Source organism: Buceros rhinoceros, unplaced genomic scaffold, assembly GCF_000710305.1.
Source record: "Buceros rhinoceros silvestris isolate BGI_N320 unplaced genomic scaffold, ASM71030v1 scaffold9354, whole genome shotgun sequence".
Taxonomy (NCBI): domain Eukaryota; kingdom Metazoa; phylum Chordata; class Aves; order Bucerotiformes; family Bucerotidae; genus Buceros; species Buceros rhinoceros.
In genome coordinates this window covers 15,178-28,471 of record NW_010407622.1, presented here as the reverse complement: position 1 = coordinate 28,471, position 13,294 = coordinate 15,178, and the positions used below count along the sequence as shown (strand labels likewise).

Sequence of the window (13,294 nt, the reverse complement as noted above, 5' to 3'; positions counted from 1 at the left end):
GATCCCTTTTCCTGCAAAAAGGGCTCGCCACCGCCGGGCAAACCGAGCCGAGCTGGAGGGAGAGCGGGTGGGAGAAGGCGTGCCGGCAGCCAGCCCTCGGCGCGGGGAGGAACGTGCTTCAGACCACGTCTGGGGCTGTCTCGCCACTGCTGCCGCTCGCCAGCCAGGAGTATTTGGTTGTCAAAAATGTGTCCTCCTGCTTTTGTGGAGTGCTTTTATTCTTCTAAATTGTAAACATCGTCTGCACAGTGACTCTGAGGCGTCCCCAGGAAAAGCACCAGCTGTTCAGCTCACCACTGTGATTTTTGTTTGGGTTTTTTTCTTTTTTTGAGGTAGAAAACTTGCTTGTAAAAGGGAAAAATAGCAAAGGTTTCCTGGCAGTTCCTAACCTCCTCGTGTGGGTCCAGCCCAGGTTCAGCATCCTCGAACCAGGCTCAAGGATTCTGACAGCACAATGCCTGGCTCTGACCCCAGCACGGCGCCGTGTCCTGGCTGTTGGTGACAACACAATGGGGTCTTAGACCTTCTTGCCTCCAAGAGGAGCCTGGGGAAGCGCCCTCGTGCTTGAGCTGTTTAACCCGGGTGCTGCATGGCCCCGGGCCCCCCCTTCTCTGATTTACCGCTCTCCCATAGCTGGGCAGAGACCGTGGGTCACTGTCCCCTAGCCTGCACCGCAGTTTTCTATCTTGTTCTCCTCCTCCCTGATGCAGCAGGGTGCTTCTAGCTGAGCAGCTCCGCAAGCCCTGGCTTGCAATGCTGCTCCCCGCGCCGGCAGCGTTAGGGTGCGTGCCCGCGTGCACAAGATCTCTGCTGCTTCTTGCTCTTTATTCCCTCTGTCCTCAGGCGGCCTGAAACAGGGCAGTAAGTTGGACACCAGTGTCACCCACTGGAGCCTGTCATTGTTTGGGGCCAAAAGCCGAGAAATAAATAGAGGAATTTTGGACTGCACCTGGAAAAAGAGAAGGGGTTATCATGGCTAGAGAAAATTACTTAGTCCGAAAAACACATGTTTTTGGAGTGTCTGCCATCAAAATCAACGGACTGTCCGTTTACGATCCACCTGCCGCTCTTTGTGGAGGTGTTTTTTTATGCAGGCTGCATTGTAGGTTGTCTTGCCTGCTACCTCGAGAGCTGCTGGTTCTCTGCTCATCGGGCCAGTTGAAGCTTTTGCAGGTCTGACTTGTCCAGGCACCATGAGGGCATCCTCTTTTTTAGGGCTGTGACTCTCTCGGGAGCTGAATGACTGGAATTCATGAGTATCTAACGTTGTCAGGCATCTGATCGTCTTCGTTTAGGTTAAAATAAGCAAGTAGTTTGAGGCAGGTAGAGGGACGGCAGGTCATTTTCAGTTTAATTGGGATTTTTCTCAGGCTGTTTCTGTAAGAAACTTGTGGGGAACTTGTATTTGATTTAATTTAATGGCATCATCTTCAGTGTAACCCCTTCAGAATGATGGATCTGGGTACCCGAGAGCCCACGTCTCCGATGCGTGTGATGCCCAAGGGCGAGTCGGAGCAGAGCATATGTGACGCTCTCTCCCTGTCTCCCACTGCTTAGTCCGGAGAGCTCAGAGCCGTCTCTGAAATCTGGCCGCAGCTCTCCCACTCATTGTGATAGCTGTGGAACCCTCGAGAACAGTGCCGAAAGTATCCTCCTAAAAAAGAAAAGAGAGCCCTGCCCTGGTCCTGGAGCTGCTGAAGGTACCAGGGGTTTCAGTGCACTTTCAAAGCTGGAATGATCAGTCAGCACTGAAACAAATTCCAGATGTATTATTTAGGGAAAAAAAACCCCAAAGAACAGCCTAAACAAACTCCGTATCTCTTCATGTTTTTGGAACATGTACTTTTTGAACTCCCTGGCTTGGCGGTGCTGTAAATGCCACCAGCTGTGACAGAAATTGCTTCTCCAAAAGGCACCAGGCTCAGACTGTCCAGCTCTTTCCTGCTGGCTACCGAAAATTGTTCATCTGGAAGCTGTGGCAGCTTTGATACCCGCGAGGCTGCTGTCAGCAATGTGTTTCATCTACAAAGTCGTGTTTAATTGGGTCAGGTAATTAAAGTTTGGGAAATCAGGTTAGGCGAAGGTGAGGGGGGAGGGAGCCTGTGTCTGCCCCCATCCAGGCTGTACTTAGACCTCACTAACATCCCAGAGCTGGTTTTTTTTCAACCTCCTCCCCCCAGCCAGGCACGTCGCATTGCAAGAAAAAACTTACACCATGAGCAGAATTGCAGGGATGATCAGCCCCGGATTTGCCACGTAGCTGAAGATCTTGGCAACAAACAGTGGGAAATCGAGCTCGATGGTCTCTTGAATGACTTCATACATCCTTTTCTTTCCGCTGGAAAGACAGATGGCTGGTTAAGGAGCGTAGGTACTCGCCGCAGGGACAAAATAGCTCCTAATCTATCTGTGAGAAGTGCACCTCAGCCTGCTGCCAGCCACCGAAACACCTTCATTTTAACTTACCTGTTTGCCCATCCATCCCCCTCTGCTCCCCATTGATTAAAAGAATAATCTTTGCTAGGTCAGCTTGCTCCTGGCCTTAACACATTTATTTCCACATATGAGTTCTGTTTACCCCTCTGAAGCGTGCCAACCCCTGCAGAGAGCAGTAGCCGCACGTTTCTGAGCAGTAGCTCGATACATGTGGCCTTTTCATAGGAGAGAGGACTTTCCATATGCAAATTCTGGCTTCCTGAAATTATGAGCCAGCTTGAAGAGCTGCTGAGTAATGACAAAAATAGCAAGCTGTGATTATGGCTTAATAGGAAACTCAGTGAAAGAGTCGTTTCGAACCGGATTGGTAAAGCAGATGAGAGTGTTCTGTGTGACGGGAGAACAGACCTGCGAAGGGCTGGATTACATAACTGACCTTCTTCTCTCCCCAGCATCTCTGACTCGGTGAATTCAACCCTGCAAGTGCTATTCCTCATTGTTAGGCTCGTGGCCTCCCGCGTGGGATCTAGCAGGATTCTGCTCAGGAAGGTGTTGGACTCTGTCCTGATGAGGACAAAGCTGGCCAAACGGTGTCCCAACTCCATCAACTGCTGTAAGCCCAGGAGAGCTGAGCTCTCGGTGTGTGCCAAGGGTCTGACTCAGGCTGAGTGGCTTTTGACGGGTTGATTGGGAATTGAAATAGCTCCTTCACGTTGCAGATTAGTCATCTCCAAATGATAGCGTGCGTGCAACAAGTTTCCTGTCAGATCTTCTGACATTGCTCATTGACACCCGTCCTTGTTACAGAATTGAGGGGGTTTTGGTCTCTTGCCTTCTCCTCCGAGTCTTTTAGCTTTCTGTCGTTGTTCTCCAAGGACGAGTGGATCACCTAAACCCGTGTGTCTACAGGAACAATTTGTTCCGAGCTGGCTCCTTGCTGAGTCAGGCTCAGCAAGCCCAGGAAATGGGGTTACTCAATCAAGTTAGACTTTATTGGCAGGTTAATCCAGTCCACTGAACGCTCTGTGCAGTGCTGATTGCGTCCTAATTAAAAACCGAAAAAAAAAAACCCCAAACCTGCAACTCTTCAGCCTCCTGCTATCTTGCAACAAAATTTGATGTGTAAAATACCTCACCGAGGGATGTGCCTCTGCTGTGGGAGTTCTTGGCTCTGTGGAAGGAGGCTCTGGACCCATTTTGCTCCCACGCTGTCCGAGAGAGCCTAAGGGATGCTTGTGTCGCCTTTTTTTCACTGTCCCACCCCTGCTGTCCCCTGGTGCTTTCACTGGTGTGCGTTGGGGAAACACTGGGAGTCATGTAGCAGAGGAGGCAAAGCAGCCGAGTTTGCAGCCTCAGAGAACAGCAGACAGGAGCTCAGAGCAGGTCTGGTGCTCCCAGTTTACACCCCACAGCTAGGCATGGCCTGCTGCCGCGCACCGAGGAGAAAAATGGCCTTTTTGGGGTTTTGCTAGTACCTGAACGGTCCGCAGTCAAAGGAGGGAGGCAGGGACATGATGGTGTAAGCCACGGGCAGGAGGCTGAGGAACAGGATCAACAGCAGGAGTCCCATGTAAAAATTATTAGACTTGGATGCTTTGAAGACTCGTTCATGAGGGACGTTGCTGCTCATAACAGCCCAGCACTGAAAATACATGGAGGTTAACAGGCGCAGCACGTTTATACCCACGAGCCCAGGAGCGTAGAAGGATCCCATCCTGGAAAGGAAGGAAGGACAGGCGCTGTTGGTCCGACAGGCTGGAAGGTTTGCTATCGCAGAGGACGGAAGACAAGTCTTCCTGTGGTGGGAGGTTTGCCCACAAATGAATTCTGCGCAGGCTGGCTCCTGTGCTCCCGCAGGAGAAGCTGCCTGCTTCCCCGTCGGGGGTTGGTAACCACGCATCGAGCACCAGCGAGCTCTCAGCCCCTCGGCGGGTGCAAAGCAAGATTTTTCGGTGTCTGACGGAAGTTGCTTGGTGACAGCTTGGAAAGTGTCAAATTGTGTGGTCAGTTTTGTCCCCTCCCTGCCAGAAGGACACTGCGGGGCTGGAGCGTGTCCAGAGCAGGGCAACGGAGCTGGGGCAGGGTCTGGAGCACAATGCGCTGAGGAGCAGCTGAGGGACCTGGTTGGGCTGAGCCTGGAGCAAAGGAGGCTCCGGGGAGACCTTCTGGCTCTGACAACTCCCTGACAGGAGGGTGGAGCTGGGTGGGGGTCGGTCTCTTCTCCCCAGGAGCAAACAGCCTCAGGTTGCACCAGGGGAGGGTGAGGTTGGCCCTGAGGAACCATTTCTACTAAACTAAATATTTCCATTGCACTCCACTGGCAGGTTTTCTAAATACCGCAGCAAACAAACAAACAAAAGGAAACAGCTTACCAAATCATTCCCTGGTTGAAGACCAAGCCCAGAACGTTGCCGCTGATGTCGAACTCGGCGTAGGAGGGCTGCGTGGGGAGAGAAAGGAGAGCGCGGCGTTGCTGGAGGAACCCGCTTCTGCCTGCTGCTGGGGAGAAGGGCACTGGTTTAAAGGCACCCCTGGGAGGGCTCCTGCGAGCCGGGAGTTAAACGTGGAGCCGCTTGTCCGATGTGGGTGCTAATGGTGGTAAGTCCAGGACAGGCTGGCAGTATTTTTTGTTTTATTTTTTGCTTCATTTGCCTATGATGACGCTACTGTTTCTTCTACATACATCTGCTTTTGGGCACGCAAAACTCAGGTGGCTTTTGGCAAACTACGTGTAAACTTTTTCTTTAACACTTCCTTGAAAAAAATACTAATTTTTTTTTTTTTTTTACTGCAGTGCAAAAAATACGGTTCTAAGAAACGACGGGTGATGCCCCTATGTGTTTGAGATGTCGCGGGCGGTATCTCTGTTTTTCACGCGGTTTGCGTGCACTCAGTCCTGTCAGCAGCTCATAAAGCTGAGCTTTAAGATGTTTGGCTTTTATGATGGAAGCAGGAAAGGAGCCTGCTCAGAGAGTGGCTCAGCCGCCTGCTCATGGCTTTGGGAAGGGATGGGTGCAAATATTTTCTTTGTTCTTTTGATTCCGGTCTTTTTCTACTTCAAGTGTTTAGCCGGGGTTAAAATTTGGTTCTTTTTTCTCCTGAAAACAAAGACAGCTCTCAGTGTCTGCTGTCCTCTGCCTATACATTAGAAAACCAGCTATACAGTTGTGCTGGTGCCCATGGCTAGGGTGGGTTAGATGGCTGTTACCAAACCATCTCTCACTCCTATTTTTAACTCCTGGACCAGAGATAAAAAAAAAAAATCCCAACCCCTACTTGAGCGCCAGTGGAGTGATGCACATAGCACCAGGAAGAATACGTGAATCTCCCAAAGATGTAGGAGACAAAGAGGAGGGAAGCCCGCAGTGCTTTTCTTCACTCTCTGACTACCACGGGAGCTGCTTGGCATGGAAGGAGGGTTTTGCCTCTGCCAGATCACCGAGTGCCAACCCTCTAGTGCCACCCATGTTATGGGCTGCAGATTAACGCTTAGCTGTAACACGAGGGGCTCGCCTTGCTCCTCCTGAGCTCCCCGGGTCGGACTGCCCGTTTGCAAAGCCGGTCTGCTGGAGCAGGTGGGTTGGGTTGGTTTTTCAGTGCCAACCGCCTCGCAGCCTGCCTGGGCTGATGCTGAACACCAGGGGAAGGGAGAGAGCGAGGTGCAGAATGAGCCCTAAAGCAGCTCTTTGAGATTTCACCGAGAGGTGGAGGACAGATGTCCAGGAACTATTTATTTTTTTAATACTTCAAGGAGTGCCTGCAGGACAGAAGAGATTTCCAGCTATTTGTACAATGGAGATCTTAAGAAGGAAGAAAACCCCGTGTGGTATTTCGAAAGGTTTAGGACCGGAGGAGCACTGGAAGCGTTCAAACCCAATCTATCTATCTGCAGCATTTGACCAAAGGACCCTAAATTACTCGTATCTTCTCAGCTATAAGACACCAACTTACAAATCCAGCCTCTAGGTCCCAGCACCAGCAGTAATTCACGAATCTGACGAAGCAAGCTCGGACAAAATCTCCCACCAGGATGGTTATGTAGGTCACCAGGATATCAGACACGGTGAGCCTTACAAACTCCTGCAATTCCAAACAAGGAAAAATCACTTAGCTCCCCTCATTTCAGTAGCACATTCGGGACCGTGTGGGTTTTACTAAGCTGTTTGTCTTTATAAGACAGTAACCCTCAGAAGAGCAAATCCCTGCCTGTTTTCAAACACCTGGCAGTGCCCACGTTTCCCCTCTGTGCTCAGGAACCACGAGCTCTGCCACACAAGGATCTGGAGAATGATGGTTGAGCTGCACCGGGGACCAAGCCCTTCCAGGGAGTGACGGTGGGTCTTCTTTCCCCCCCGACTGAACACAGCCTGGCTAGGGAGGACCCGTGGGGTGTGCGCAGCAATGCGCAGCTTGGGAAGCCCTGGCGATCTACCTCAGGCAATAAAATTGCTTCTGAGGTTGTGCACGGTCTGGCTGCAGAATGTCTTGGTGCAAGGTGAAGGCTGCAGGGTGGCTTTGCGGGGTGAAACGCTGAAGCCCACCCTGCATGCATTTCAGGGGCGTTGTTTTGCCTGATTCTGCTCTCATCCCGTGGCCTCACGATGCGTTAGAGGGTTGGGCCCAAAACCACGATGCAGACGTTGCCACCTGGCTGTGTGAGGGTCGGGAAGGGAGATGTCACTGGCAGGGAAAGCTCCAATCCTGGAAATGCTAAAAACAACAGCAAAAAGCCCCATCCCAAACCAGCCCAGAGGGAGGCTTGCTACATAACGAATTTCTTACAATGCCAACAGTTGTCTCCCAGCAGGGTCCTCTGGGCACATCTGCAGGATCGAGGGGAGGCGGGGTGGCAGAGCTGCCGTTCTCCACGGATGAGTTGTGGTGGCCAAGCAGCGTCCAGTGTGTGATGTTCTTCACCACGTCCTCTTCAGCCAGCTGCAATGAAGAACCAACCCCCACGCCCCAGCCAAAAACATCAGGAAATAGGGGTCCCTGCGGATGCGTTTGGAGAGACCCAAGGTGCTGGATTCCCCCCTCCCTCCTCCTGGTTACCACCATATAAGCATCTTAATTTTTCAGGGCAGAGCAAAGCACCCTGATTCTTCCAATTCTCAGCGTAAAAGGGAATCATTTTTTCTGCAGCTCAGTTAGACGTTTATCCTTTCCTGCAGTTATCTGCCTGCAACACGCTACCAGGATAATGTTAAAGAGGGGAGGGCAGGGGAAGAGGATTATAAACTATATCCTCGGGGTCTGCGTTAATAGAAATTGCAAACGGTGTCAGATGGAGAAAAAAAATTGAATTACCCTAACATTCCACAATTCTAGGAGACAATAACCACTGTTTTCAGGGCTGTAAAGAGAAGCTGCAGACCGGTCACTCTGGTTGGTGAGTGTCCCTGGGGTGCTGCAGCTGGTGCTGGAGAGGATTGAGGGCAGGGGAAACGCCTGTGACAAAGGGGACAGCTCTGCAAAGTACCAGTGAACGTGGCTTTTGGGCTCAGCTCTTACTTTTTCGTTGACATCATCCATCAAGGCCAACAAAAACGTGTAGAGGTTCCCAAGGAAGAGCGCGAAGATCCGCCCCAGCTGCCATTTCAGCCCGATGCGGGGGTGGTAGTTTTCGAGAGCAGCGATGGTTTCGAACAGCGGAGGGCAAAACATGCCCAGCAAGGACATCACAATTTCAACCTGCCGCACCAGGAAGACGAGATCACCATCAACAGTAACAACAGCGACCGTCTTACTCTGAGCAGAGCGAGGGCTGCCAGCAGCTGGCTGGGGATTTCTGACGGATTTACAAAGACTTCAGGGCCGGGGCGCTCGGCTCGCTCTCGCAGGAGCACTCCTGCCGTTATCTCAAAGGGATGAGCTCTGGAGAATTTGTTCCCTGTCAGCCCAGACTCATGAATATTTAGCCTCCTCGAGCTCCTCGTAGTACTGCTTGCATCAGCTCCGAGGTGCTTATTTTAGTTTCGGAGGAAGCGCAGGACTTGGCTTGTGCACATAAAGATAATTAGTCGATGCTAATGTTTATTTTCCACATTCAGCACCTTTGCTTTTGCAACAGGCGATTACAGATTTGAGCGGAAGCGCATCAAGGACTCGGCTTCGCAGCTCGAGAAAAGAGGTCCTAGTGATGTTTTTGTTCTGCCGTAGGGTGTGAGATGCCAGGCTGTGCTGTGGTCAGTGAGGGCACCGGCAAGTCAGCGTTAGCTCGGCCATGACTTGCAGGCTCTGTCTTTCTTTGCGGTGCCCGTTAGCCTGCAGGGACTCTGTGTCTGTACAGCTGCTGGCAGGCTCTGACTCACGGGGGTCTCTTTCCATGCTTTTCTTTCCAGGAGTGGGAACAGTGGTATATGCAGATCTCAAGTTATCACCAGAAAAGTCTCAGATATAAAGCTTTTTTTTTTTTTTAATAGGATATTTTTTTATTTGGGAAAAGCTCCCTGAAAGAAATCAAAGCGTTTTGTGAACGTGCTTCTTGCTAATGGCTTCTGAGGGAATTATGATAATGCACGGCTTTGAATTTAATTTCCCTTTGATACATAAATACATGATAATGTGGTGTACATTGGAACTAAACCTTTCCATAGGTTGAAACTTTTCCCCTTCTATGTGAAAAGCTTCAAGATTTGAACTCCTCATTCTGAAATCAGACACAGAAAGGTTTTGGCAACTGAAATTTTTCTGCAGGTTCTAAAATCTTATTCCCGTGATAAAGATCCGAGTTCAGCTTTATGTCTGATGATGGATATTTCTAACAGCCAGAGAGCATTCTGGTACGACGGAATTTGTGAGCATTAATGTGCAGCTTGAGGTAGATTCTTCAGAACATGGTCAGTGTTGTAAGTGCTGAGGACTCGTTGACTTCCACTGTGATCTATTGTAAGAGTATTTTCCACTCTCTGCAGGAGTTAATTTGCCCTGAAAACTCTCGGTGAGATCAATGTGCTTCCTGGCTAAAAAGAGTACAAAGGTACTGAAGGGGACTTTTGGGCCCTGGTTAGGGGTTCCCTCAGCCTTGGATGCTGTCCTCAAGCTGTAACAACGATTACACTGATGTCCGAGGCAAATTATCACAGCAGAAATCTGGAAGCAAAGTTCTCTTACCTCGTTTCTTTCGTACCACCCAGCATTTTGCATTTTGGAAAATGTCTGGGAGCGTTTCACCACGAAATAAATGAGGTAGCCACTCCCGCACAAGCAGCATATGATGAGGACGTTGGCCAAAACCCGCAGGAATCTCCTCAGGTGGATGTTCTCGTCCTTGTTGCTTTCTTGCTCATCGACGATAGATTCCTGAAAAAACAGGGGTGCTCAAAGGATTGGAGCGAGTATCTTGCAGCTCTGAGCCTAAGGCAGCATCAGATGGGTTTCCACCCCATGAAATGCGATCTCATGCTATTCGAAGAATACTGAACTTGGTAGTTGGTGTCAAGTTCAAACTTAACGCATCCCCAGCAGCAGAGAAGTGCTGGACAGGGTTACCTTGAAGCTGGTGGTGATGGATGCAAACTTGTTGTCCGCTGTCTCTGGGTTGCCAATGAGGTAGTCCCAGCTGGTGAACATTTTCCAGCTAAAAACGAAGTTGTCGTCGTCCCCATCTGCTGTACTTTCGTTGGCATTGCGTGCCATCCTGTGGAGGGACACGCGTGATGACAAGGCCAGACGTGGTCTCACAGAGCCACCCCTGTCCTGCAGCGGTGCAAAGCAGCGCCGGTGCCCTGGGATTGCAGGTGGGTAAGGAGGGAGCAGGGTGACCGTTCTTGGGGTTTGGGTGCTCCTGTCTAACATGCACTGTTGGATGTTAGAGCTAAGGAGGACTGAACTGTCTGCAGGGCGACGCAGGCTGTGTATTGAAAACAGCGATGTAGAAACACCCTAACGCAGCGATTAAAGCAGGTTAGGGATTGCTTCCACCCGCTCGTGCATGAAGGGGTCTAGGGGTACACCATATGATTACGACTGCCTTTAGTCAGTTAAAGTGAAGTCAGAAACCACTGGTGCTGTCCAAGGCACTGACCGCAACGCAGGGCTTCAGTGAGACGTCGGTTGCTGCACAACGCTGGTGCCGAAGAGCACGTAGCAAGTCGGGCAGGGAGAGAAAATGGCTTATTCTTGTTAATCAGCACAGGAGCAGATACGGCTTCCGCTGTGCCCTCTCTATTCTGCGGTCCCTGAAATCCTCCTGGAACTCCCACCAGAGTTCCTAGCGCCAGTCCCTCAAGAAAGGCGAGACAAGCAGCACTGCGATTTCATGGCAAGTGTACAGCGAATCCCCACGCCCGTCTCCAGCCAAAAGCTCGAGAGGCTCTTTCTGCTGCACGGCAATAGAGCCTGTTTCAGCAGCGGTTCAAACCCGCAGGCTTATTCCTTCTCGCAAGGAAAGGAAAACCTTCGCGTGGCATGTCCTCCAGGCAGAGGCGGGGGGTTATTTTTCAATTTTTGGCTTTGCAGAGACCATTTCAGCAGCAAGAAGGGCCACAGCCGCATCCTCGCTGTGCAGGGGATGCTGTGGGGCCCTCGCTGGTGCTCAGGGATGGTGCACCAGGGGCACAGAAAACGGGGCCCCACTTTAAAATTCCAGTGGTTGGTTTTGGGGCACATCAAAAGCAGCCTGGTAGCATTTGGCTCTTTTCTGTGCCCCTCGCATGACCTGTGTGGCTTGCAGTGACTTTCAGGAATGGTTTTTTTGCAATGAAAGGACGGGAAAGGAGCTTTTGAAATTCACTGTAAGTAAAATCCTCCTTCATGTACAAAATCCACCCTTTTGACATCTCTATAGTAAAGCTGGAGCTTAAAGCAATCCAGAGGGGAGGAGGAGGAGGAAAAGGCTGGAGAAGGAGGTAGGAGAGTTAATGCACGTGGGGGACTGCCCAGGTCCACCCAGCCTGCCAGAGCCAGGGGTGGTGGGTGCTGAAGCCCAGCGCTGCACTGAGCCCTGCCCGGGGAGCGGGGAGCCCAGCTGCAAGACACATCTGGGTGGATTTTGCAGAGAGGTCAATGGCAGCTCTACTTACGATCTGATAACAACCATCAGGCTGTAGCCGAACACGCTGATCCCAACCATGAAATAGGCCATCGGTAGCCGGTATTTTAACCAGCCAATTGTCCGCTGGTTGTTGTAGTAGCCGTAAAAGAGCGCCGAGTATTTGATGTAGCCCTGGGGGAAAAGCGAAGGAAACCTTTCTGTTAGATGTAGAGCTTTTCTTCTGCGGGAAGGAGGGTTTTAGTGAAAACTGAAGATTTAAAACAAGGAAAATCAACTTGGGAAAGTTTTTAGTGTCTCGTTCTTGGCTGTTTGCTGCCTTTGAGAGCCATCTTCCTAAAACGTTATCTTCCTAAGAGAGGGGAGAAGAGGGAGAGCGTGTTGGAGGATACTAGCTCAAAACTGAAAGGTAGTTTTTATCCATCACTGTTTCATTCCCACCAGAAAAATTTCCTTCTTGCTCCTCGTGGCTGTAGCCTACCTGCTCCTCTGAGGCACTATCAAACACTCAGATCTTGTAGAAATGGTTTTCCCACCATGATATAAAACTTCTCCTTTCAGCCAGGAGACAGCTGATGCTCGGCACCCTGCAGATTTAGTTCCTTTTACTGGCTACCACCTGCAGAGCAAATATAACTAAAGACTGAAATCAAAGCATTACCTGCCTGTGGAAAGCAGAGCTCAGACGCAGCATCAACCATGTTGTCTCAAGCAGATCTATTTTTTGCTGAACAAACTGTTGGGCATTCAACGAGAGAGCAGATCTCCTCGCCTCCGTTCGCACTCGCTCCTTATTTTTCTGTCATATCTCATCCAAGTCGGTGTGGATTGTTGCATATTGTACTCTCTATTTTTTGCCTGTTGTCTTTCAACTTGTGAGTTAAGTGTAGTTAATCTGTCTGGCCATGAGGGCTGAGCCAGCTCCCCTCTGATCAAGCCTTTGGAAAGATCCAAACGAAGACATGAAGCTCGTATCAGAGGCCGTGTAATGCTCGTGGTTAGGGACACTGAACAGTTTAGAGAGGAAGGGACCTCTGGAGATCATCTAGCCAAGCCCCCTGCCCGAAGCAGAGCCACTTCCACCACTGAGTGACCGCCTTCATTTCACCAATTAGACCAAGCTCCCCCCAAGCGCTAGGTTTTTCATTCCTCACCTAACATAAAGCTTCAGTATCCCTGGGAGCCACGTTAGCTGTGTGTTTGCCCTGCTCGAAGCGCAGTGCCACAGGTACAGGGCGACTCTGCGCAACTTTCTGCCAGTGCTGCCGAGGCGCCGGGGGAAACGCAGCAAGCCCGCGGCTGGCGGGACGCAGCACGGCTACCTGGGGCTCCCGGAGTGTCGCGTAGAACCTGTGCTGGGGACATGTTATGAAAAAGCCTTGTAAAATACAATGTTCATGGAAGGCACATCTCAGGCTGTAATCCCTTTTTGATTCATCGATTGGCAGGGACTAAAAAATGTTTTTTTTCGCTCACATCTTCCAGTACGTTCTTTAAACTCTGTTTGAAGGCGTGAGGTCTGGTGTCCAAGTGAGATCTACTCTCACATCCACAATGTGACCTCCTTGCTGCCAAAGCATACGTTTCCCCAGCTCCTCTCTCTTGAAACGCGTTTTTCAGGGTCACAGTAGTGACTCCTCGTTTTATGCCTGCTCTGAACTCTGTTTCCCGCCGCACCCCCCCTGTGGAGCACGCTGCAAGGAGCACCTATTCCTTCTCTGCAGGGCAAACCTCTGAGAAGGGCTTCATTTGCCGTCTCCAGCTGCAGAGGCTGCCCCACAGCTGGAGAGAGCTTCTCAGGCTTGCGTGGCTGCTCCCTGGTGTCAGGGCTGGCGGGGGGGAGGTGGGTGGCAGAGGGGCTTGGAG

At 50.9% G+C, this 13,294-nt stretch overlaps 1 protein-coding gene across 1 annotated transcript in view; it reads right to left on the bottom strand.

Annotated features, from left to right (window-relative positions):
• Positions 1-13,294, bottom strand: part of TMC2 (transmembrane channel-like 2) — a gene marked incomplete at its 3' end in the record, with an annotated part of 26,197 nt that overhangs the window by 1,934 nt on the left and 10,969 nt on the right. The window contains exons 9-17 of the mRNA XM_010134537.1: positions 11,460-11,602; positions 9,928-10,075; positions 9,550-9,738; positions 7,948-8,127; positions 7,219-7,371; positions 6,388-6,516; positions 4,809-4,876; positions 3,912-4,151; positions 2,213-2,338 (exon numbers count right to left, since the gene is read on the bottom strand). Coding sequence (XP_010132839.1) covers positions 2,213-2,338; positions 3,912-4,151; positions 4,809-4,876; positions 6,388-6,516; positions 7,219-7,371; positions 7,948-8,127; positions 9,550-9,738; positions 9,928-10,075; positions 11,460-11,602 — 1,376 coding nt within the window. The remainder of the gene's footprint in view (positions 1-2,212; positions 2,339-3,911; positions 4,152-4,808; positions 4,877-6,387; positions 6,517-7,218; positions 7,372-7,947; positions 8,128-9,549; positions 9,739-9,927; positions 10,076-11,459; positions 11,603-13,294) is intronic.